Below are 26888 nucleotides of genomic sequence, written 5' to 3'. Positions count from 1 at the left end.
GCCTAACAACCCCAGGCAAGCTGACAAACGAGGGATAGGTCCATTCCTGATCTGGCACATCTGCATTGTCACCTTCAGGATTCAAATGTTTGTTAATTGGCTTGCGCCATAGCTGCGGGAAGATGTTTAGGGGTGCTGGGAATTCTGGTCCGGGGGGGCATTTCTCCCCGCACTGCAAATGGCTGTATCAGTCTACTAATACAGGAGTAGTAAAGGCCCAGTGTGCTAATTTTGTGAGAATTTTTTTTATCCCCCCCCCCCCCCAGAGTTGCTGCAGAAGGCTATTGGTCCGCTAAATCAGGCATGGCTGGCCCGCTCATTAGGCAGTATTAGGCGGTGGCAGATTGAAGAAGGAAGCTAATCTGACCAATACAGCACCCCCAACAACACATCAAACCTCACATAATTCTGCCCAAAAACAATAAAAAAATGATCTCAACCAGTGGCATATGGGCTTTTTAGGTGAGCGCTGATGCCGCCCTGTGATAAGCAGTGCAGGGAAGCAAAATATTTTGCTGGTCCATTTCCAGCGCACCTCTCAAACGTTCCATCCCCAAAAATGATCTAACATAAATAATGTAGCAGATATAGTAGGCTATATGGTAGAAAGGGTATGTGACCATTTCTGTAGCCTACAGGTTGGATATAAAATGTATGACAATGTAATGAGACAGACACTTTTTACATCATGCAAGTTGCTCCAATTAAATAGCCTAACTAAAATGGTGCCCAATCAAATAAAAATTATGCTGACATGTTAACACACATATCCTAAAAAGGAAGATGGATAATCAGGCTACTCACTACTGCTGTCCATGAGTTTCGCCTTGTGGGCTAAATTGACATGATCAGTGGTTTCAAGTTTGTATCCATCAATTGTTGATGAGCTGATCATGGCAAAAAAGAAAGAAAAAAAGCATTTTCCTCTGTTTAAACACATTGCAAATAGGCTCAGGATAACTCCTGATAAAGTTGTGTAGCTGATATTGAGCTTAAATAGCCAAATTGATTAGTCACATGAATCAGGACTAATAAAGCCAATGCCTGTTTTATAATTGGATGGGCCTAACACATGGATACATTTGGTCTGGCCCAGCCTTGATTTCAACGTTCTCGGACATACAGTACCAGTCAAAAGTTTGCACACTCATTCAAGGGTTTTTCTTTATTTTTACTTTTTTCTACATTGTAGAATAATACTGAAGACGTCACAACTGAAATAACACATATGGAATCATGTAGTGACCAAAAAAGTGTTAAACAAATCAAAATATATTTGAGATTCTTCAAAGTAGCCACCCTTTGCCTTTGACAGCTTTGCACACTTGGAATTATCTCAACCAGCTTTACCTGGAATGTTTTTCCAACAGTCTTGGAAGGAGTTCCCACATAATGCTGAGCACTTGTTGGCTGTTTTTCCTTCACTTTGCATCCAACTCATTCCAAACCATCTGCATTGGATGTATTTACCATATCATATGGAGACAAACTTAAACCGTTTATCTTATAAGTAGACATAATTGCAATAGATTAAATCCATCCAATAGAGTAAAAAATTGTTTTAGTTATGAATTGAACTTTAATTAAATTAGTTGACTCTTCACATGGGATGATTTCACTGAACAACAAAAGAAAGGGAATATTGAATGATCCATCGCATCTCCCAAAAATGTTTTCAGCATACATCTGTAAAATGATAGTTTAGAAACGAAAGCTTTAGTTGTCTTCCTCTCAGGCTTCCATGTCTTCTCCCTGGACCTACTCAATGTCCACCTCCTTGAACATCAGACTTTAAGGCCTCATCTTTACTGTCACTTTCCAACCTTGAGGATGGCTTATTGGCTCAAAAAAACAAAATTTTGCAATCCTTGTATTGGTCATTGTATTGTTGCGTGCTATATTTGTGTGTGTGTTCCCAAACAAGGACCAGTTGCGCTCTGAGGTGGCTGATGGTGAGATTTGGGGGATGATGGAGGAAACAGGGGAAGGAGCCTCAGATCCACAAAGTCCCTTCCACCAGGTGGTTGATGAGATATGTTGGCACGACTGCCATATTGTATCTACATCCCAAAGATTTTGCTTGGAAGTGTACTTCGCCAGACTGCCAAGAACCTTGCCCTCATCCAGGCGAAGGTGGCGAGACACAGTAGTGATGACACCATAGGCCTTGTTGATCTCTGCACCAGACAGGATGCTCTTGCCAGCATACTTGGGGTCCAACATGTGCGACGTGGCGTGTATGGGCTTCAGGCAGAAGTCTTCACGCTTTTTGAGGTATTTCAGACTGCAGTTTCCTCTGCTTGGCGCAACAGTGAAGTGGGCAGGGCAGTACGGATTCGCGTACATACATTTCCTTGGCTCTCTTGTAGAGTGTATCCATTGTTTTCAGTGCCATGATGTCCTTGAGGAACAGATTCAATGTATGAGCAGCACAGCCAATGGGTGTGACGTGAGGGTCGGACTCCTCCACTTCAGACCAAGCAGGCTTCATGTTTGCAGCATTGTCTGTCACCAGTGCAAATACCTTCTGTGGTCCAAGGTCATTGACTGCCTTCAGCTCATTTGCAATGTAGAGATGCGTCTGTTGTCCCATGTGTGTGTGCTCTTGTGCAATACTGGTTGAGTGGTGGAGATGATGTAGTTAATTATTCCTTGTCCACAAACATTCGACCACCCATCAGAGATGATTGCAATACAGTCTGCTTTCTCTATGATTTTCTTGACCTTCACTTGAGCTCTGCATCCAGCCAATGAGTAGATAGAGCATGTCTGGTTGGAGGGGTGTATGCTGGGCAAAGAACATTTCAGAAATATCTTCCAATACACATTGCCTGTGAGCATCTGAGGTGAACCAGTTGCATACACAGTTCTAGCAAGACATTCATCAGCATTTCTCATTGAGTCAAAAAACTTCTGATTTGAGGAGGACCATGAGCTGTTGCTATCGATAAGGTGTGTGATTCATAATTTTCACATGGAATAGAAGTAGAGGAACTTTTGTCAGATGTTGCTTGTTGTGAGCGCTGAGGGAACTTTATGCACTTGGCCAGATGATTCTGTGTCTTTGTTGCATTCTTCACATATGATTTGGCACAATATTTGCAAATGTACACAGCTTTTACTTCAACATTAGCTGCAGTGAAATGTCTCCACACATCAGATGGTGCCCGTGGCATTTTCCTGTAAAGATTACGGAAAAATTTGGGGAAAAAACAACACAATTCCATGTACAGAAATAGTTAAGCAGTTAGATTAAACAACTTTGTAAGATAAATGTATGGAAACAGGTGAATTAACAAAAAAGCGAAAGCGAGTGAAAACCCACATGGTAGCAAAAACTAACTAGCAAGTTAGAAATTATTTAAACACACGTTGCTGTAGGCTACTATTTAATCAACTTACCAGAAAGCATGTAATCCTTGGCTTAGACAGTGTAGTGGTGTGGGCTCAATAGCATCTCATTAGTGTGCAAGATCTTGAGAATTGGCTGTACATGTGATGGAAGAGTGCATTGCACGTGATGGAGTAATGCACTGTGCATTCAGAGGGTTGAAATTTCGGGTAAATTTCAAAGAAAGTTTCCAAACTTCTGCAACCCGAGTGGTAGCCATGCTGGTTAAGTGTGCCTTGAATACTAAATAAATCGCCGACAGTGTCACCAGAAAAACACCATCGCACCTCCTCCATGCTTCACTGTGTGAACCACACATGCGGAGATCATCCGTTTACCTCCTCTGCGTCTCACAAAGACATGGTGGTTGGAATAAAACATTTGGCCACCTCAGACCAAAGGACAGGTTTCCAACAGTCTAATGTCCATTGCTCGTGTTTCTTGGCCCAAGCAAGTCTCTTCTTATTGGTGTCCTTTAGTAGTGGGTTCTTTGCAGCATTTGACCATGAAGGCCTGATTTCACGCAGTCTCCTCTGAACAGTTAATATTGAGATGTGTCTGTTACTTGAACTCTGAAGCATTTATTTGGGCTGCCATTTCTGAGGCTGGTAACTCTAATGAACTTATCCTCTACAGCAGAGGTTACTCTGGGTCTTCATTTCCTGTGGCGGTCCTCATGAGTACATTTTCTGGATTGACTGAACTTTTTATGTCTTACAGTGATGATGGACTGTCGTTTTCTTTGTTATTTGAGCTGCTCTGGACATGGTATTTTAACAAATAGGGCTATATTCTGTATACCACCCCAACCTTGTCACAACACAACTGATTGGCTCAAACGCATTATGAAGGGGAAATAATTCCACAAATGAACTTTTAACAAGGCACACCTGTTAATTGAAATGCCTTCCAGTGACTACCTCATGAAGCTGGTTGAATGCCAAGAGTGTGCAAAGCTATCAAGGCAAAGGGTGGCTACATTGAAGAATCTCAAATATGAAATATATTTTGATTTAACTCTTTTTTGGTTACTACATGATTCCATATGTATAGTTTTGATGTCTATTCTACAATGTGGGAAATTGTAAAAAGTAAAGAAGAACCCTGGAATGAGCTGGTGTGTCCAAACTTTTGACTGGTACTGTATAATTTGTGGTCCTGACCAAATCGTCTTTGATTTGATTCAAATCAATGGTATTTTCATTTTTAATTCAGAACCTTCAACTTCAACCTTTAGAAAATGTGAATTTTAGACTTCTGTATGTTTTTGCTTACCGATACTGTTCTAGTTTAGCACAATATTAAGCTTTATTAGTTGAGTTACAACCATGTAGTTTGCTAGTTTGTTTTTATCAAATGTATTATAAAAATATACAAGACATGCATTCTTAAACAATAAGGCACTAAAGTAAAACTGCAAAGAATGTGGCAAAGTAATGAACTTTGTTTGGGGCAAACACATCACTGAGTACCATTTCAGGGTGGCAGGTAGCCTAGTGGTAAGAGTGTTGGGCCAGTAACCAAAAGGTTGCTAGATCGAATCCCCGACCTGACAAGGTAAAAATCTGTCGTTCTGCACCTGAACAAGGCAGTGTTCCTAGGCCGTTATTGTAAATAAGAATTTGTTCTTAACTGACTTTCCTAGTTAAATAAAGGTTACACACACACCCCACTGGCCAAAAAGTTATTTTGTTGGCATTTACGTATGTCCCCATTACCAGTAAAACAAAATCAGAACCTATTTATTTCACTCACTTACTTGCTGTGCTGTTCAGTTTTTTAATTCTCAACCAGGATTTCTATGGAATGCTGTTTGGGTCTTTGCATGTCAAAAAAGATACTTGTCAAATAACTAGTGTAATCAATTTGTAATAACTATCACTCGTATTTCATGTCACAACGATTCACCTATGTATGCTATGATGCTGGTAAAGTTGTCTCGTGCACCTACAGTGCTGGTCATAAAAAATCTACTTAGCTCATGGATGCAAACAATGTCCTTCCCCAAAAACATAGCAAAACGACATCTAGGTGTCATCTAAAATAACCCTAATTTATAGGACATTTCTTATTTGATTAATGGTGGTCAGACCATCTATGTGAAGCTAGCCACAATAGTGGACTTTGCGGTTAGCCTTCAAAATTAAAAGTATGGTATAATTCTACTATTTGTATTCATTTGCATCACTGTCAATTACATACTTTTTATTTTGAAGACAAGCAGCAAATCATTGTAGCTATTGTGCCTAATCCTTATTGTGGCTTGCTTCACAACACAACCCGGTCTGGTCAAGCCTCACGAGCCAGATGAAGCTAACTGGCTGCTTATAATGTTAGCTTTGGGCAACAGGGTTACGTAGCTGGCTAGCTATTTATTTTCATGAACTGAAGTTCAATTTAAGTAGGCGAACAAGTGGCAACATAACTAATACTTACTCACAAGGATTCCTAAATTATTGCTAAGAACAATGAAAATGACTGCAGTGTTTATTGGTCATTGTTTTCAGGCTGCTTGTATTGGTGCTAGCTAGGTACCAAGCTAAAGCTAGCTACCCCAGAAGTTGCTGTTGAACAAATGATGCTTTATTACCAATGCGGTATTGTAAACGCATCATTCGTGGCACGGTGTTTGCTTTTTTGCAGACTTTTTTGTACAGCTTTGACACGCAAAGACCCAAACGGCATTCCATAGTATGCATGTCGTGAAGCTAATAGCAGTGACGCTATGACTATGTAACTCAGTAAAGGAAGCGTATCAAGAATGTTATAGCGAACACGTTTGTGCTTTTAAGTGTTTTGCCATTTGAATGGTTTGAGTTTGAACCCAGGAAGATTGTAATTTTAATAAATTAAACATCTGTCACCTTTTTCTCATTTATAGAGTCATTAGATGAGCTCACCACCATGGTGGTCAAGTTGTTTGGAGAGGTGGAGAACAAGAATGTACCTATCCCAGAGTTCCCTGAGCACCCCTTCCAGGAGGAGCACCTCAAGGTGAGCTCCTTAGTTTGTGCGCACACACACACTCCAGAGTTTCGGTTAGCCGGCTTTTGGCCATAAAATACATCAAATGTAAAGCCGGTAAATAAAACTGTTTTATAACTGAATTTGTTTTATTAATTGATGGAAATACCAATCGATGTGTATACGTTTGACCATCATGCTTATCGGGCTATAGGTTCATTTGCATAAGTTTGTGGAATTAAATTGGCCTGTGTATTTGTGTTAGTTATTTATATTTTTTTCAACAGCTGTCACATGCGTAGCGCCGATTTTGAGTGGGATTTCTCCAATTCCTCAATTGGTTGCTGCTGCAGTAAAACATGCTTTGATAAGCCCGTTCAGTGCGTAACAATCCTTAATGCAATCACGTGTTAACAGTTTCGGTTCATGATTAAAAATAGATTTTTATTTCTCAACTGGTAAAATTGAAGCACGTCACCCACCACTTTAGGAGCTTTTGATTCTAAACATTCCCCAAACATTTTTTAAAGGAGCTAATCATTGATTCCTCTGGCTAATTCATGCTTTCTGGTGAATAATTTTGAATGATTTTGTTTATTTCTGTGTAGACTGGAGTAATTATATAGTTTTGACAAAGTTACTTCCCTATTGGAACCACCGTTATGGTTTTCATAACTTTCTTTCGTTGTCCAGAAGGCAAATGGACAATCCTAGTCATATTAGCAACCAAATCCAATTTTTGGGGATCTTTAGATTTCCCCCTCTTTCGAACAGAGATTTTCATCTCTGTCATATATGGAACTGCTTTCAGGTGCGCTGTTTAGAATGGTGTTTTCCAGCAAATATTTGGTTTTGTTGGCTGCTTCATTACATGAGTGGCATGTTCTGTTAGGCAGCATTACCATAATCTAAATGTGATTTCTGTCATTCTGAGCACGGTGGCTGGACACCCCAAATGCATAAGGGTCTGGTAAATTTCTTAAGTGCCTGTAAATCTTCCCGGGTCACGTTGTCCGGCACCTCATTGTCCTAACGGAAACCCTGACACACCCACACACACTTTAAACTACCTATGCTACTTTGCATACAGTGCATTCGGGAACGTGTTCAGACCCCTTGACTTTCTCCACATTTTGTTACGCTACAGCCTTATTCTAAAATCGATTTAAATTGTTTCCCCCCCCTCATCAATCTATACACAACATCCCATAATGACAGTGAAAACAGGTTTGTAGAAATATTTGCAAATGTATTACAAATAAAAGTCAGATACCGTATTTACGTAAGTATTCAGACCCTTTGCTATGATACTCGAAATTTAGCTCAGGTGCATCCTGTTTCCATTGATCATCCTTGATTTTTATTATTTATTTTGCAATCATTTCTAAACTTTTTTTGCTTTGTCATTATGGGTAATTGTGTGCAGGTTGATGAGGGGGGGAGAAAACAATCCATTTTGAGAATAAGACTAATTTAATAAAGTGGAAAAATTCAAAGGCTCCGAATGCAACCGAGTTGTTTAACTGAGATCCTATTCATAGTCTCAATTCAAATGTCTCCTTCCTAAATCCCCCCCCCCCCCCCACAGCAATTCTACAAAGTGGTGCCTATCAAGGACATTAGGAACTTGTATGTGACGTTCCCCATCCCAGACCTGCAGAAGTACTACAAGTCCAACCCAGGCCACTACCTGGGCCACCTGATAGGCCACGAGGGCCCAGGGAGCCTGCTGTCTGAGCTGAAATCCAAAGGTAGGCCAGAGGGCTGTGATTGAATCTTGGTTTTAAGATTTAGGGCTTGATGGAATGGTAGAAATATTTGTAAAAAATTGTGAGTTTAATAAATTCTGAGTTTATACTGACAATACATTCTGTGTATGTGTAGAATTGTTTATATTTGAATTGACAGCGGTGGCTATGCCCTTTATTCTTGTGCAGGCTGGGTGAACACACTGGTCGGCGGCCAGAAAGAGGGAGCGAAAGGCTTCATGTTCTTCATCATCAATGTGGACCTGACAGAGGAGGGACTCCGTAAGCATTAGGATCTCGGGGATTGTTTAGTTTTGTCTATTTTGTTCATGTGTATGTGCCCACACCCTCAAGTCAGAAAGGTGTTTGTCTGTGTGCGGTGGTTTCTGTTTCAACCCTGTGAGCTGAAGTGTCATTTTGTTTCTGTAGTGCACGTGGATGACATCATCTTCCACATGTTCCAGTACGTCCAGAAGCTGCGCACTGAGGGGCCTCAGGAGTGGGTCTTCCAGGAGTGCAAGGTGAATACTGCACTGTAGTACCGCTCACTGTCTGAGCTCAGTCCACTCACTATACAGATTCATTCAGAAAGTATTCAGACCCCTTTTACACATTTTGGTATGTTCGTCTTATTCTAAACTCTATGAATTTGGTTTTTCCCCTTATCAATCTACACACTACTGCATAATGACAAAGCAAAAACAGCTCTGCCTGGGCCACTCAAGGACATTCAGAGACCGAAGCCACTTCTGTGTTGTCTTCGCTGTGTGCTTAGGGTTGTTCTGTTGGAAGGTGAACCTTTGCCCCAGTCTGAGGTCCTGAGCGTTCTGGAGCAGGTTTTCATCAAGGATCTCTTTGTACTTTGCTCCTTTCATCTTTCCCTCGATCCTGACTAGTCTCCCAGTCCCTGCCGCTGAAAAACATACCCACAGCATGATGCTGCCACCACCATGCTTCACCATAGGGGTGGTGCCAGGTTTTCTCCAGATGTGATGCTTGGCTTTAAGGCCAAAGAGTTCAATATAGGTTTTATCAGACTAGAGAATCTTGTTTCTCATGGTCTGAGAGTCCTTTAGGTGCCTTTTGGCAAATTCCAAGTGGGCTGTCATGTGCCTTTTACTGAGTGGCTTCTGTCTGGCCACTCTACCATAAAGGCCTGATTGGTGGAGTGCTGCAGAGATGGTTGTCCTTCTGGAAGTTTCTCTCATCTCCACAGAGGAACTTTGGAGCTCTGTCAGTGACCATTGGTTTCTTGTTCACCTCCCCAAGGCCCTTCTCCCCCGATTGTTCAGTTTGGCCAAGCAGCCAGCTTTTGGTCGTTCCAAACTTCTTCCAGTTAAGAATAATGGAGGCCACTGTGTTCTCGGGACCTTCAATGTTGCAGAAATGTTTTGGTACCCTTCCTCAGATCTGTGCCTTGACACAATCCTGTCTCTGAGCTCTAAAGACAATTCCTTTGACCTCATGGCTTGGTTTTTGCTCTGACATGCATTGTCAACTGTGGGACCTTATATAGACAGGTGTGTGCCTTTCTAAATCATGTCCAATCAATTGAATTTACCACAGGTGGACTCCAAGTTGTAGAAACATCTCCAGGATGTTCAATGGAAACAGGATGCACCTGAGCTCATTTTAGTCTCATAGCAAAGGGTCTGAATACTTATGTAAATAAGGTATTTCGTTTCTATTTTAATACGTTTGCAAACATTTCTAAATTGTTCTTGCTTTGTCATTATGGGGTTTTGTGTGTAGATTAAGGAAATAATTTAATAAATTTTAGAATAAGGCTGTAACGTAAAATAGAATCTGGGAAAATCAAGGGGTCGGAATACTTTCCAAATGCACTGAAGCTGTCTTAGAAGCCAGAGTATGTGTTGTCAGAAAACAATCCGTCATTAACATTTTATGTATAGCCCTTTTTACAAACAAAATAAAATCAGAACCACGACTGAGAAACTTACTCAAATAGGCCTTTTTGTCATCCTCTTAGTTAAACTTCTGTAACAGTACACGTGGATGAATTGTCTTGTGTTGCTCAATTCTCCATTGTATGTAATAGTACTGTATTTTTATGCGATTGACATGTGACTTGTCTCTTCTCCTCCACAGGACTTAAACACAGTGGCCTTCAGGTTCAAAGACAAGGAGCGGCCCCGTGGCTACACCTCCAAAGTGGCTGGATTACTTCACGTAGGTGGCGCTCTCAATTTTTTTAAGGTCGTCTCCACAATGATGCACTGCGCTTCCGTGGCTCCGTTTGATGACTGTTGTCATCAGTGCCTTGTCTGCCAGTCTCTTATTTTGTCTATAAAGACTTAATAGATTCAGCCCCAATCTAAATTAAACTGACATTCCTGCTATTGTCAAAATATTATGGTATTAAGGCAGTCGGACCGGGGTAGGATGTCCAGTGTATTTTTGTCTGTTGGGATTCATTATTGTGTGCATCTTTTTTTGTGTGAAATTAACACCAGTTCTGTATTCCTGTGCTCCAGTAAAGTGTTCCCCTGCATGTTAGTCAAAGGCCTCCCCATTGTTAGCGCCTAGACCTGTTTTTTTTGTTGTCCTCTTTTGCAGTACTACCCTCTGGAGGAGATCCTAGCAGCAGAGTACCTGCTGGAAGACTTCAGGCCAGACCTGATAGAGATGGTCCTGGACAAGCTGAGGCCAGAATACGTCAGGTCAGTTGCAACTCTTCACTGGGTCACTAACCCTGTTTACTCTGCTCTCCTATACCAATTTCACACTATTATACCCATCCGGATGAACCATACTGCTAGCTTGGAGATATATATAACTTTTTTAACAAATCAAAAACTTAAAAATTGGGCGTGCAAAATTATTCGGCCCCCTTAAGTTAATACTTTGTAGCACCACCTTTTGCTGCGATTACAGCTGTAAGTCGCTTGGGGTATGTCTCTATCAGTTTTGCACATCGAGAGACTGAAATTTTTTCCCATTCCTCCTTGCAAAACAGCTCGAGCTCAGTGAGGTTGGATGGAGAGCATTTGTGAACAGCAGTTTTCAGTTCTTTCCACAGATTCTCGATTGGATTCAGGTCTGGACTTTGACTTGGCCATTCTAATACCTGGATATGTTTATTTTTTAACCATTCCATTGTAGATTTAGCTTTATGTTTTGGATCATTGTCTTTTTGGAAGACAAATCTCCGTCCCAGTCTCAGGTCTTTTGCAGACTCCAGAATGGTCCTGTATTTGGCTCCATCCATCTTCCCATCAATTTTAACCATCTTGCCTGTCCCTACTGAAGAAAAGCAGGCCCAAACCATGATGCTGCCACCACCATGTTTGACAGTGGGAATGGTGTGTACAGGGTGATGAGCTGTGTTGCTTTTATGCCAAACATAACGTTTTGCATTGTTGCCAAAAAGTTCAATTTTGGTTTCATCTGACCAGAGCACCTTCTTCCACATGTTTGGTGTGTCTCCCAGGTGGCTTGTGGCAAACTTTATTGAACGTTTTTATTGATATCTTTAAGAAATGGCTTTCTTCTTGCCACTCTTCCATAAAGGCCAGATTGGTGCAATATACGACTGATTGTTGTCCTATGGACAGAGTCTCCCACCTCAGCTGTAGATCTCTGCAGTTCATCCAGAGTGATCATGGGCCTCTTGGCTGCATCTCTGCATCAGTCTTCTCCTTGTATGAGCTGAAAGTTTAGAGGGACGGCCAGGTCTTGGTAGATTTGCAGTGGTCTGATACTCCTTCCATTTCAATATTATTGCTTGCACAGTGCTCCTTGGGATGTTTAAAGCTTGGGAAATCTTTTTGTATCCAAATCCGGCTTTAAACTTCTTCACAACAGTATCTCGGACCTGCCTGGTGTGTTCCTTGTTCTTCATGATGCTCTCTGCGCTTTTAACGGACCTCTGAGACTATCACAGTGCAAGTGTATTTATACGGAGACTTGATTACACACAGGTGGATTGTATTTATCATCATTAGTCATTTAGGTCAACATTGGATCATTCAGAGATCCTCACTGAACTTCTGGAGAGAGTTTGCTGCACTGAAAGTAAAGGGGCTGAATAATTTTGCACGCCCAATTTTTCAGTTTTTGATTTGTTAAAAAAGTTTGAAATATCCAATAAATGTCGTTCCACTTCATGATTGTGTCCCACTTGTTGTTGATTCTTCACAAAAAAATACAGTTTTATATCTTTATGTTTGAAGCCTGAAATGTGGCAAAAGGTCGCAAAGTTCAAGGGGGCCGAATACTTTCGCAAGGCACTAAATATTATTTATTTATTTTAAACATTTGTCATTCCAGCATGGTTTCAGAAACTGTTGGATGCATAATCAGACCCGCGCAGTAAAGATTGGCTCAGCTAGTTCAGCTTTGCTCAGTAGTGTGACATGTGGTACATGATAATACACTTACGACGCCTCTGTTTTGAAGAGCCTTTTATATGGTAACCCGGTGTTTGAGCAGATGTTGCAGTCTATGGTTACAAACATTCAGATAAGATGACACTGTTTAATTTTTATTTATTTAACTAGGCAAGTCAGTTAAGAACGTTCTTATTTACAATGACGGCCTACCAAAAGGCCTCCTGCGGGGACGAGGGCCTGGGATTAAAAATAAATACAAGCACAACAAGCGAGATAACACTACATAAAGAGAGACCTAAGACGACAACATAGCAAGGAAACAACACATGACAGCACAACATGGTGACAACACAACATAGTAGCAGCCTAAAACATGGTACTAACATTATTGGGCACAGACAAGAGCACAAAGGGCAAGAAGAAAGAGACAACAATACATCACACAAAGCAGCCACAACTTTCAGTAATAGTGTCCATGATTGAGTCTTTGAATGAAGAGATTGAGATAAAAACTGGTTAGTTTTATCGAGTGTTTGTTGCGGCTCGTCCCAGTCGCAAGCTGCAGTGAACTGAAAAGAGGAGCAACCCAGGGATGTGTATGCTTTGAGGCCCTTTAACAGAATGTGACTGGCAGTACGGGTGTTGTATGTGGAGGATGAGGGCTGCAGTAGATATCTCAGGTGGGGGGGGTGTGAGGCCTAAGAGGGTATTATAAATAAGCATCAACAAGTGGGTCTTGCTGATGCTGAACATCAACTGAGTAGACTTGAATAACAACCAACCAAGGTCATACATGTTGTTACACAATCATTAGGCTAGTAGTGGATCCATTAAGTCATGTCATTAACCATAAAATCATGTACGGTAAATCTAAATCTCTCATTACACACTCTGTTTACAGTCATTTTCATGGCAGATTTACCTCAACATTCATCTAAATTTTCCACTGTTGAATTAACTGCCAGAGAACTTTCAGGAACGGTTTTAACTTAAACACTGGGGGAGTTCAATAACACATTCTGCCGTTTTACTACCACCACAATCGCTGCTTCTCCACTTCAGTCACTACTAATACTAAAGTCCCTACTTCTACTATGATTACTTCTTCTGATACTGCTAGAATCAATGCTACCATTTCTACAGTCACCACCACTACAGCTACTCCAGTAAAAACTACTACAACTTCTTCCGCTACCATTTCAAATGCTTTTATACAGTTGAAGCAACCACACATTTTATTTGAGAAATGTGACTTTTGTAGTTATCACATTGGCTGGCTATCTGCACCACTTATCTGTTTTAATCACATTGACCCTACAAATTGTAATTGCCTGGAGCCTCCCGAACCTCCTATACCCAGTGTTATTATACAGTTGAGTCGTAAGGGCAGCTAAGTATCTAGCGCCAGCTGCTCAGGGAAAATGAATTGTGTATAACTCCTAACCGGTCTGACGTGGGTTGTCCTCTGTCCTCCCATCTGCAGAGTCGCAGTTGTCTCAAAGTCGTTCGAAGGGCAGACGGACAAGACGGAGGAATGGTACGGGACTCACTACAAACAGGAGCCCATATCTGAAGAGATCCTCAAGGTGAGACGCATTCAAACTCGACAGCTTTTCCATATACTCATCACCCTGTGGGTGATGCTAAAGGCCTTTCCTTGATTTCACACGTCCTCTCATCATGCGTTGTCGGAGATCAGATGTACCTCCCTTCAGACCTTCTCCTTCGGTGCAGGAAAGGAAATGGGGGCACAATGAAATAAGGCCAGATCTAAGATTTACCCTACTGGGCATCTTTGTAAATCGCCCACTGGCAATGCTTGAAGGAATCTTCAATCCATCCACTTGCTGTCACACATTCCAACATAATCTAAGGTTTATCATACCATGAGTAAGAAAACAAATGGCTTATGGGTAAGATGCTATTGATCCACAGTCAACATCCCAGTGGTGAATGATGTTTAAAGCTGCAGATGTTTGCTCAAGAGTTTGCTGACTTTTTTTCTATTCAGTGTAAAAGCAGCTTTAGGATGGAAATGTAAGATGTTTTGGAAAAATCCATTTGCAGGCAGACTGACACTAGCACTGCGAATGTTCTCAATTCACCTTTCTGAAACAATTCCCAGGGCCACAAACTCCCCTGACCTTATGAGGTTCCAAAAGCAGAAAAAGCTTTTGTGGAAGGCTTTAATACTCCCAAAGCCAACGCTGTACATTTCATGACCTTTTAGTGGTGTCTTTCTCCTAAAGGTTTCCACACAACTATCTAACCACAGCCAACCCAACAGTCTAGGGATGTTTTTTTAAAGAATCTGCCTGGTGTGTTTTAGGATTGAGCAGTATCCAGATTTTCACACCTTTTTATTCTGTCCTTGTGCCATAACAGGGTATATGGCGTTAACATCATAGGTCACAAGGTGTTGCTTTTTGTTTTCAAACTAAAGAAAATCCCAAATAATGTCTACCAGAATGCTAACAAAGTACTAGAGAATTCCCATAGCGGATGCTAGCTAAATGCTAATGACCACAAGCGAACTACACTGAACAAAAATATAAACGTAACAAGTAAAGTGTTGGTCCCATGTATCATGAGCTGAAATAAAGGTCCCAGAAATGTTCCATACGCACAAAAGGCTAATTTCTCTCAATTTTGTGCACAAATTTGTTTGCATCCCTATTAGTGAGCATTTTTCCATTGCCAAGAAAATCCATCCACCTGACAAGAGTGGCATATCATAGAGCTGATTGAACAGCATGATCATTACCAAGGTGCACCTTGTGCTGGGAACAATAAGGCCCCTCTAAAATGTGCCGTTTTGTCACACAATGCCACAAGATGTCTCAAATGTTGAGGGAGCGTGCAATTGGCATGCTGACTGCAGGAATGTCCACCAGAGCTGTTGCCAGAGAATTTGATGTTCATTTCTCTACGATAAGCCGCCTCAAACACAATTTTAGAGAATTTGGCAGTACTTCTAACCGGCCTCAACCGCAGACCACATTTAACCACGCAGCCCAGGACCTCCACATCTGGCTTTTTCACCGGTGGGATCATCTGAGACCAGCTACCCAGACAGCTGATGAAACGGAGGAGTATTACTGTCTGTGGGGAAAAACTAATTCTGATTGACTGGGCCTGGCTCTACAGTGGCTCGGGGTGCAGCCTTGGGTGTGCCTAGGAGGGCAGAAGCCCACTCACTTGGGAGCTAGACCCACCCATGGCTGCGCCCCTGCCCAGTGGTGAAATTCATAGATTAGGGCCTAATTTATTTCAGTTGACTGATATCTATCTATAGTTAGTAAAATTGTTGCATTTATATTTTTTTCAGTATATTTACAAAGACAGACAATCCAGCTCAAAGTTGTACAATGCTATCGGAAAGTATTCAGACCCCTTGACTTTTTTCCACATTTTGTTAGGTTACAGCCTTATTCTAAAATGGATACGAAAAAAATAATAAAGTCCTCAATCTACACACAAAGCGAAAACATGTTTTAAGACATTGCGGAATAAAAAATAAATAAATCTGAAATACATTATTTACATACGCCTGGAGAGGCCTGAAAATAGCTGTGCAGCGACGCTCCCTATCCACTGACAGAGCTTGAGAGGATTTGCATAGAAGAATGGGATAAACTCCCCAAATACAGGTGTGCCAAGCTTGTAGCGTCATACCCAAGAAGACTCGAGGCTGTGAACTTTCTGAATGCACTGCATTTCAAAAGTCTACTCTGTTTGCTGCACGCACAAAGCAAATATTAGACAGCAGGGATATTGAACCAGGACGGGGAGTTGTAAGGCTCAACAGCAGAAACAAGTTAGCCACTTTGCTCAATTGAACCACAGCTGGAGAGTATTCAGTACAATTTAGACGCAGATTAACCTTAATATTTATTGTATCTATGTATCTATTGTAACTTGATCAACTTATGCTGACTCATGAAGCTAGCTCTCTTTTGTGAACAAAACAATACGTGACTGGCTCAACTGTTCTGGTGAACGACGGTAAGCTTCGTAATGAAAAATGTGACTTGTAATTAAGAACGCGATCAGTTATCTCGTAACCTATAGATAATTACTTTAAAATAAGCTTGACGGTATTGAAAATTATACCATGTGTGCTGTAAAACTTCAAATAATAGCTCAGGCATTCATTTGCTTAAGTCACTGAAAACAACAGGTGCTTATTAGAGACTATTCTATTTGTCAGTGATCCTTAATGCCCACAGCTTTTGCTCATTGCATAGTTAACGGTTTTATTCCATCATTCACTTCCAGCATTTTAATAAATTTCTTAATTTCCTGCACTGTCATATACACATTAGACAGATTTTCATGCAAATATTCAAAAATCTGCATAAACCACATTTTCCCACCAAAGATGTTTCCATCAAACTCACTTATTGCAGATAAAAGGCTGTGATGACGTAGTGCACTTAAAAATAACTTTTGTGGTTAAAATCCCATGTACCGAAATGGAAATATTTAAATGGATTTCAATCGCATTTTTAACTCTACTGATGGTTTTGTCACGAACTGTTGCGTTATAGCAAATGTGTCCACTCTAGCCTTGGCTACCTACCTATATATGTGCACAAGTGCCAAGGCTACCTATATTTTACAATTAATATCATTTTTGTTTGTCAAACGGGAGCCAAGCATCGATCATCATGTCACCAGAATAAGACCCTTGTTTTTTATTGGAAAAGAGCATCAAGCTCATCACCTTGCACATTCACCACCCTGTGAAGTTCATTTATTTATTTAATCTGTAGCCATTTCTTGCATAATTATTTTACCGACACACCATGATCACATCGTCGAACAAACATTGTCTGTTGGTTATTAGAAAATTGTACCGGCGTTTCCTGTTTCCATCAGCCCAGTAGTGACTTTTCATGTGTCAGATAATTCAGCCGCATGAAAGGGTTGGAGGGAAACATGGTTACTGTCATGTTTCTTTTGTCTAAGTGTGCCTCTATTTCGGGGTAAAAAAAAACTTGCTTGACAGAATAATTCTTCTTCTCATTGACTACATTTCCTGCAGTTCTTTATTTTGCCACTAGAGGGCAATCAGCCAACTTTCTGTGTGTCTGTACTACCGAAGTTTACTGTTAGTTTTTTTTGTGTGCTGGTTAGTTAGCAGTTCACAGCTGCTAGCAGTTTTCTTACTGACGCTAAACGGATGATTGCAATTTGTCATTACTGAAATATTTAATTTAACAAATCAAACCATTTAACCTCGTGAACAATTCATTTAGACCTGGTGTCTATTTTCTGAAATGTGTGCTGTTGCCTGACTATTTAAAAGGAACAGGCAACTATTTGAGACTGCGTTTTAATTGAAATTTGACTTTTTCAAAATACCTGCGTATACACAGTATACTGTCAAAGCCTCGTGTGTAATCCCTTTGGTCATCACTGGATATAGTTGGTCCGGTGTCATGTAGAATCTGTCATGGGCAGTTGGTCTGGAGAAGAACTACCCATTGCATCATCTATAGTTCATTGGCTGTAGTTGGATAGGTGTGCAGAAGCCTTTAGTCACCTATCAATAAACTCCATACCTAACCCTTGACTGAGCAAGGAGGACTCGCTAACTCGTCTGTGTGTTTCAGAAATGGGGAAACGCCGACTTCAATGGCAAGTTCAAGCTACCCATGAAGAACGAGTTCATTCCTACCAACTTTGATATCTACCCTCTGGAGAAAGACTCTCCCTCCGCCCCAACTCTAATCAAGGTAAGCCTCGCTCTGGATAAGAGTATCTGCTAAATTACTAAAATGTCAAATGGCGGGATGTTGCATTATCAAAGTGTTGTCACTTCATTCGCCAAGAAGCCGACAGACCTGAACACGTCGCTGCATGTTTCAAGTGTCTGACTCTGTTCATATGCTTTCATATGGTAATGTGGAAATGGTGACTGAAGTTAATGTTCCGAATTTAGTCAACTGTCGTTGTTACGGTGTTCAGATCGGAGGATGTGTGTGGTGGTAACTACTGCTGACCGATTTGGAGTCTCTTGTGGAACAACTCTTTTGAGCTAAGCTTCTGTATTTAATTTTGGGCTGCTGTTCACCCCAATAAAGTACAAAGGCAGTAGTAGAGGTTTGATCGATCTCTTTTCAAAGCAAGTATATGATATCAGACTGCCCAACCTTTTTCAAGCCTTTTCTTATCAATGGCACCTGCTGCTAATGCTCATCTTACCATGTTTTTTTTTCTTTCTAGGACACTGCTATGAGCAAGGTGTGGTTCAAGCAGGATGACAAGTTTTTCCTACCAAAGGCATGCCTGAACTTTGAGTTCTTCAGGTTGGTAGACAAACCACAGCCATTGAAGTGTATGAGATGATGTGATATGTAATGTGATTAAACTTTTGTCTTGTTTTCCGCATACAACCTATTGTAGTTATAGTATTCAAATACTGCAGTTTGAATTCATATTACGAGGAACCCCATGGAACCCCACTTGTCCTGCCGATCCCTAATTTTGAATGAAGGCAACACTAACTGTTTTTCAAGGAGAGCAAATTGGAGGGAGAATTCTAACTGTGGCGTTGTAGCTACTGTCATTCACCACTGCCATTTTCTCTACAGCCCGTTTGCGTATGTGGACCCCATACATTGTAACATGGCCTATTTGTACCTGGAGCTCCTCAAAGACTCCCTCAACGAGTATGCATATGCAGCCGAGCTTGCAGGCTTGAACTATGACCTCCAAAATACCATCTATGGGATGTATGTAAGTATTATAATTTCCCATCGCCCTCACGTTGCCGCGAGCCCAAACCCACCCGTTCCTCCCTCAACCTGGGCCTTTGTGTCAGCCCTGGCTGCAACATCCTCTTCATCTTTTCTTTCCCCCTCCCTCTCTCAAAATCACCTCGTCGGAAACGCTAGAGTTGTCGGTTTCCCCGTTCGTACTGGCACTGTTTTGGATTTGTACGTAAATTGTCAGTTGGTGAAGTAGTTCCCTGTCAGAAAGAGGAACAGTATTTTTCTATCAAAACTCTTATACAAAGGAATGGGAAATGGACACCTCAAGATGCGTCCACACTAGAAGTAGTGGCCTTTAGCGACAAAGTACTCCGTCCCTCCTTGGTGGACAGAAAGGCCGGTCGCGAGGCTGCATATACATACTCTTCTTTATCAGTTTCCTCACCCTGCTCTCTGTCCTTTTTTGACAACCTCATCCCACCTCCCCCACCCAACACTCATGTCTTCTTTTTGTTTGTCTTTTTATTTATTTTTTTGTTAGCCGCTACCTATACTCAGACCCCCTGCACTGCAACATGACCTACCTGTTTCTCAGGTTATTGAAGGATGATTTAAAAGAGTATACATATGCAGCCCGCCTTGCCGGGTTGGTCTATGGCATAGCCTCAGGGATGAATGCCATCCTCGTAAGTACAGCGTCCGTCTGTCTGCCCCCCTAATGGCTAGGGGGACGAGGGAGGGCGCCAGCTTGAAGCTTTGAGTGTGCAGGACTGGCTTTACCGTTCCCCTCTATCTACGTCCTCTTTTTGTGTGTGTGTGTGTGTGTGTTTGTATGTTAGTCTGTCTGTGTAGGAAGATGGGGAGGTACTAGAGCCTCCCTTCCTATTAGTGGTGGGAAGTTCAACTCTTTTTACTGACTCTGGTCTTTTCAACTCATTCAGTGAAAAGAACAACTCTTTATAATTTGATTCATTTGATTCAGTAATGCCCAGAGCATGCAGTTCCCCCAACTTGTTCGCCATAGGGGGCTTCTTGGAGCTTTCATTGGTGACTGGGACTTTCATATACAAGTGTACTTCTAAGAATGTACATTTTGTTGCTTACTAGGCATACAAATACAATTACTTATCTTTTTTGAAAAGGTCTATTTGTGACCGCAACCGGACTAGATTGTCATCCACTTTTGGCGGAATGCAATTGCTTGACTACCGCGAGAGAGCAGCACAATATCGTTCACGAACTGCAGCCGCCCTCCGAAGGAGTTTGTTGAGCTGATGCAGACTGTGTATGTTTTGGTTCTACAAAGCTGTGTCCATTGATAAACTAACAACTAAAATGAACGAGTCTTGAGTCAGTAAAAAGATGTTAAAAATAAATTATATTTTGTCGACTGCACATCACTACTTCCTATGTCCTGTCTATGTGCCCACTTGTGGTTTCACTGCAAGGATAGCCACATCTAGTCCTCAAGGCATGCCGTTTAACTGATATGAAGTTGAATATTAACTTTCCATTCATCAAATACGTCTCTGACAACATGGACTAAATTCAACTGATAAGAGTTCATATTTGAATCCAGACCTTGTCAGCAGACTGCCTGTCTTGAAAGACACATGTTTGGCCTTGTTGATTTCACCGAATCACTCCCAAAACACACCACAACTAATACACCCAGATAGAACTTCATACATTCTTTCACATTTCGTTTAGTTTATTTTAATGCATTGTTAGCAGCCAGTTTGAAACTCATTTGCTGTCAATATCAGCCAGATAGTAGAACAGTGTCTCCTTCACAAGTCATAAAGGAATAAAGCCAAACATTGCTTATCCTCTGACAAATGTATAGGTACTGTGAAATTCTGCTGACTCATGATTCCAAAAGCAAGTTAGACTGGAGCTGGCATTGTACACATAGATAATAGCATTCGCAAGATTTTATTTTAAAATTTGCCCTCAACACTATTTTCAGAGGTTAGTATTGGAATGAGGTTTTGGTATGCGTCTGTGAAATTGCGAATCAAGATTCCCAATGTGCTTGTCTTTTCACGGCTCATCTGTAGCTTTGGTTTGTGGTGCTTTTGGTTTCCCTCTAACTTAAGCAACTGACTAATTTCACGACTGACGTTTGCCTAACATCCAAACTAGGCCCACCTCTGTGAAATAATAGCTTGTGTGCAGAATAAAGCGGTCTTACTCACTACTGCTATGTGATGTCAAAATAAGACTACTTAAGAACAGGATTATACATGTTATATAGGCTAATCACTCATGGGTTGATGCTATATACTTAGGAAATAATGCTTTCTACATTCCAGCCAATCACACATGCCTTGCTAACTGTATGGATGGGGTGTTTTTCCTCCTATATATTAGTTCTTCCAAGCTCCGGGAGTAATAGAGTTGAGTCAGCACAAACTGGCTGGGGGCTCGTCAAGGGTAATGATGTTGGAAGTGATTAGAGTTAACTGGTGTCAGTATGTGTGTGTCAGGGAGAGTGAGAAGGGGAGGGAGAAGGTGATTTTTTCCGAGAGCAAAACGCTGCAGCCTGAGGCTATTGCGGGTTCATGAAGGGGCCAGAAGGTTTGGAGGATGCACAGCCGAGTTTCATGTAACCTTGACCGGGCTCCGATCACGCACAGTTTGACACACTACAGTCGCATGCACACACACAACCACTCACTTGCATCGGTTATTGGTAGCTTGTCACTGAGCTAGATGAATAAAGGGAAATGCATTTGCAGTAGATTGTACTGCACAATGCTTGCCGTGTAGACCTTGAGGGACGAGTTGAGTAGGTCACTACAGACCCATAAGGATGTGGTGGTCATTACATTTTGTCGGCCGGCGATTGTCATGCAAATATCTGACGGACTTGCGGTAGTTGACTGTTAACATAAACATGTTTCGCATCTCCGGGTTACACACACAAGCCACTGATGTGGCTTGTCTAATAAATCTATTTAATATAGCCTAAACGTCACAATAAAACCATTTTATTTATTTCGGGCAGGTCTAAAGAAACACGATATGAAGAAAATGTAGCCTATTTCAGAAGAACAGAATAGATATAGTACTACATTAAGGAGTCGTCCTTAATGTAGGCCCTGCTATGGCTGTGGGCTACACTAATTCATTTAGCAGCCCAAGATCTGCTTAGAATTCCCGTGGGATTATTTTATAGCAAGGACAATACAATTGAACGTAGTTGAATAAAATGGAAAGGATATTTTTTCCCAAACAATGCGGCTGTTCTGTGTTGAGCGATTAACCAAGAGAACAAACAGGTCCTCCTATATGCCCAATTTGAGTTATTTGAGTAACTTTAGTTCTGATACAAACGTTAGGCCATATGTTTTGATTTCGAATACATTCTAAGGCCATCGCAGTTGGAAGATGTTTGTGCTGCCTGCGCTACAGACATCTATATCTGTCGTAAAGGCCCAGTGCACTTCTTTTAAGAGATTTTTTTTACTATTATGATTTTTGGGGGGTTGGGTTCAGGGGGTGCTTCATCACCCATACTTCCCGCGCTATGTCTAAGGCTGCATGATGCGACTCTAATGATGATTGTGAAAAAAGTTGCATGAAATGCAAGCCCGCTGCTGTTTCTTGCGCGGCCTGCACACACTTCATAACTCTCGTTCACAAATTTGACAAACAAATATGCTTGATAATATTCTCACCCATCAGACTATTCTCAATTGAATCTGGTCTTTACATATAGTCTACTAATATACAGTGCATTCCGGAAAGTATTCATACTTTTTCCACATTTTGTTACGTTACAGCCTTTTTCTAAAATGGATTAAATGCATTTTTTCCTCGTCAATCTACACACAATAGCCACAATAATGAAAAAGCACACTTTTTTTTGTGCTAATTTATTAAATATGAAATATCTGAAATACCTTATTTACATAAGTATTCAGACCTGTTGCTATGAGACTTGAAATTGAGCTCAGGTACATCCTAGACAAGCAGGTGAGGGTAGGTAGTTCCTTACTAATTAGTGACCTTGATTAATCAAGTACAAGGGAGGAGCGAAAACTCGCAGACACTCGTCCCTCTGTGGAATGAGGTTGACGTGTCTTAGACAGAGGATGGGCCAGGGCAGGACTGGAGGTTTGAGAGGGTGGTCTGACACATTGCTGTCTTTTAGTTTTATTTTTAGCTTACTCATCCACACATTTCACGGTTTCCTACAGGTGCTTTGACACTCACATTATGCCTACATTTTCACTCTCGCCCTTTTCCTTTCGTCTCCTTCCCACAGCTCTCAGTGAAGGGCTACAATGACAAGCAGCACATCCTGCTGAAGAAGATCATTGAGAAGATGGCCAACTTTGAGATTGACGAGAAACGCTTTGACATCATCAAGGAAGCGGTAAGCTAAGCATCCAACCCCCCCCACACCCACCCACACACACGTACTCAGGCTATGATATTACCCATTATATCAGATCAAAAGTTTTTTTATTTTGTGATATTGTGTTTGACCCCATGGCACACCAGAGCTACCTTCATATGGGCGGCAGTTAGCCTAGCAGTCTCAGGGAGAGTGGGATATGCAAAAAACTATTCACACATGCCTAATAATACAGACTTGTGTGAAATGGGACATATAAGCACTTACCAAATTATAATAATATTGTGTTTGACTCTTCATATGACTGAATTTTGACCCCTGGTTGCCCTTGACCCTTCCTCCAGTATATGAGGTCACTGAACAACTTCCGGGCAGAGCAACCCCATCAGCATGCCATGTACTACCTGCGTCTGCTGATGACAGAGGTGGCCTGGACCAAAGATGAGCTCAAGGAGGCCCTGGACGGTGAGCCATTCTCTCACACAAACACACACAAGCGTGCGCACACACACTCCCTTCCTATCTCTCTGCCTCTCATTTGAACCCTGAGCCAGTTTTTGAGCTCCTCCCTGAGCTGCAGTCATTTCTCCGCAGTGAAAGTCTCACCGGAGGAAGGGGAGCAGATGTACTGTCTGTACTGTTCAGTATATTATGTTTTCTCGATGGAGCCTCGACAGATGTCCTGTGTATCACTTGAGGCTCAGTTAACTTTCTGTCTGGGTACAGTGCAATGCAACCTGTTCTCATTTATTACCTCAAATAAACTTGTCCCTATTTCACCTACCCTAGTGCCTATGTGTTGATTTGGTGCCCCTGTTCCCCTTCTCTGGGTCTCCATCCTCAGTACCCTGTGCCTGGTTTTTAGACAGGCTACTGCTCTGTCCTCCCTTTCCTTTCCCAGTTACCCTGGCTGCTCATCCATCACCTCTCATCACTAACTGAATGAATCTGGGTCAGACGATGTGTGAATTCAGATGGACCAACCTACGCAGAGAGGAAGTGTGTTTTCTGCAGGTCTCCAAGCTCGTGTGTGTGTGTGTGCATTTCTGCCCTATGTGGTGGCAGTCCACATGACTGCAATGCTTTTGATTCTGTTCTAGCCTGATTATGATAACTCTGATTGCTTCCATCTGAATGTGTCTTCTAGATGTCACTCTCCCCCGCCTCAAGGCCTTTATACCTCAACTATTGTCACGGTTACACATTGAGACCCTTCTCCATGGCAACATCACCAAGGAGGTTTGTTTGATGTTGCTACCTTCGTGTGGACAGACTGTTGTATTATTTTGTTCGTTACAGGCAGACAAAGACAGATGCGCGTGCACACACACACAGATATTATATGTGTAGAATGTGGATCGGTTCTATAACTGCTTATAAAGTCAGCCTCTCCACTCCTTTATAGGTTTTAAGTGGAATCCTTGTCACAGAACCGTCACACACCGTCAAACCCTGATAAGATCCTCAGATCAAATCACAGACTTTATATAAGATCCCAGCTGTCCATGAACAGTCACCCTTATCTCTGATAATGATGCCCAGTGGAGAGGTGTCACAGTCTAGTGGAGAGGGAATTGGATGCACCAGCGGGGGCAATGGTCCACTTCATCACTATGAAGACTCACCGTGCTCTGCAGGGCTCCTATTACCTTAGATGGAGCTTGTACTGCATGGACAGAATATTGTAGCAGTGTTGTTTACGATTCAGTGGCAGGCCCTATAGATGGGCATCTGCTATTTACCCTAGAAGATGTGGGAAACGAGCGATGCGGATGATAAGAGGAATCTTAACACATTTTGAAGGTGGATTAATACACTGATTTATATCATTTGCACCCCTCTCACGTTTATTTTTTCTCCCTTTCGCCAGTCTGCTCTAGGCATGATGCAGATGGTTGAGGACACGCTTATGAATCAAGCCCACACCAAGCCCCTCTTACCGAGCCAGTTGATTCGCTACAGGGAGGTGCAGGTGCCAGATGGTAGGTCAAGTGCCCTGTCCATCACTCCCTTCACCCTCTTGTACCTGCCAGTCATGCCCGTCCCCATGGTGACCCTGCTGAAGGTTTCTTACCCAACAGTCTGGCCTACATCAGGACCTGTGCTTGTGTAACACCTCGGTGTCAATGACCCTCCAATGTCCTAGGGGGAAAGGCTCACTTAACAAGGGGAAATGGACATCACTGGGAAATACAATACACCCACTTTTTCCCCCCTCCCTTAACCTTTTACACACCCTACACAAGACACCGCACAACAACACACCTGTGCCACACTTTTCCTGATGACATTAGGTAACTTGAGCATGGGGAAGAAGAAAGCAGGGCTGTCTGGGCCATCTGGAAACATCCTGTGTCCTGCTGAGGGATTTGTTTCGGGCCTGGATCCTTCCGGACGCCAGTCGGGGACAGAATCACAATCTATAGCTTCCCAACAGAAATGTTTTGAACAAGTTTAGAACTTTCAGACATATACTTCTACTGCTTGCTTGCTTCCACTCATCTTATGGGATTTTGAGTGCCAGTGAAAAGCTTTTACTCAGCAAAGGAGTGAGATTTTGGCTCAGTCTCTCCTGTCTGGAGACTGGCGTGTCATCAATGTCCTCTAGATGAACTCTATATATAACTTTCCTGTACGATGCCTTTTAAATCTCTCTGTCCAAATATGTTCTTTAGTAATTGCATATTTACAGTTAAGCCGGTGATTCATCAACCGGCGAGGTCGTTGCTTATTCCTAAATGCTTTTTTTTAAGCCTCAATGGTTGCCACGTCATGCATGTAGCGTTTTACACTTTGCATTAGGGTTAGCTGTTTGAGGCCCATGACTTCTGTATTGGATGTTTGGTGAATGTGTTTTTTTGAAGATTGTGATGCTGCAACTACATTGCGTGTAAGCCCTGGGTCATGTATTTATTAAGCACCAAAGTGACAAACTGGGAGCGACAACCTGGACAACTTGTCCAATAACAAACACTTGTTTTCCTTTTCCGTTGCAAAACATTTTCCATTGTGCCTTAATGAATAAGATGCTGTCTGTGCCTTCCAGGTGGTTGGTATGTGTACCAGCAGAGGAACGAGGTGCACAACAACTGTGGCATAGAGATCTACTACCAGACAGACATGCAGACAACCCACGACAACATGCTGCTGGAGCTCTTCTGTCAGATCATCTCTGAGCCCTGCTTCAACACACTGCGCACCAAGGAACAGTTGGGTACGACCACGCATGCTCTCTCTCACACCAGTGGAGACCAGTCCAGGAAGGCAGTGGGGAATGGACCTCCCTTGGAAATGTCCATCGTAAAGTACTTAAACACACTCAAACTCAAAACCTTGCTGTGAAAAAGG

General features: G+C 41.9%; 1 protein-coding gene across 3 annotated transcripts in view; it reads left to right on the top strand.

Moving 5' to 3' along the window:
* LOC109899612 (insulin-degrading enzyme) overlaps positions 1-26888 on the top strand; it is a 50307-nt gene that overhangs the window by 14267 nt on the left and 9152 nt on the right. For 2 of the 3 annotated variants that reach the window (XM_031835851.1, XM_020495002.2), the window contains exons 6-20: positions 6273-6385; positions 7944-8106; positions 8293-8385; positions 8533-8624; positions 10213-10293; positions 10681-10784; positions 13939-14041; positions 18074-18196; positions 18687-18769; positions 19055-19199; positions 23448-23558; positions 23885-24005; positions 24688-24779; positions 25411-25522; positions 26587-26754. In XM_031835851.1, coding sequence (XP_031691711.1) covers positions 6273-6385; positions 7944-8106; positions 8293-8385; positions 8533-8624; positions 10213-10293; positions 10681-10784; positions 13939-14041; positions 18074-18196; positions 18687-18769; positions 19055-19199; positions 23448-23558; positions 23885-24005; positions 24688-24779; positions 25411-25522; positions 26587-26754 — 1704 coding nt within the window. Of the gene's footprint in view, positions 1-6272; positions 6386-7943; positions 8107-8292; positions 8386-8532; positions 8625-10212; positions 10294-10680; positions 10785-13938; positions 14042-18073; positions 18197-18686; positions 18770-19054; positions 19200-19715; positions 19861-23447; positions 23559-23884; positions 24006-24687; positions 24780-25410; positions 25523-26586; positions 26755-26888 lie in introns of all 3 variants that reach the window. The other variant, XM_020494999.2, reaches the window with a different exon arrangement.

This window comes from Oncorhynchus kisutch, linkage group LG11 (genome assembly GCF_002021735.2).
Source record: "Oncorhynchus kisutch isolate 150728-3 linkage group LG11, Okis_V2, whole genome shotgun sequence".
Classification (NCBI taxonomy): domain Eukaryota; kingdom Metazoa; phylum Chordata; class Actinopteri; order Salmoniformes; family Salmonidae; genus Oncorhynchus; species Oncorhynchus kisutch.
This window is presented reverse-complemented; position numbering and strand designations above follow the sequence as displayed.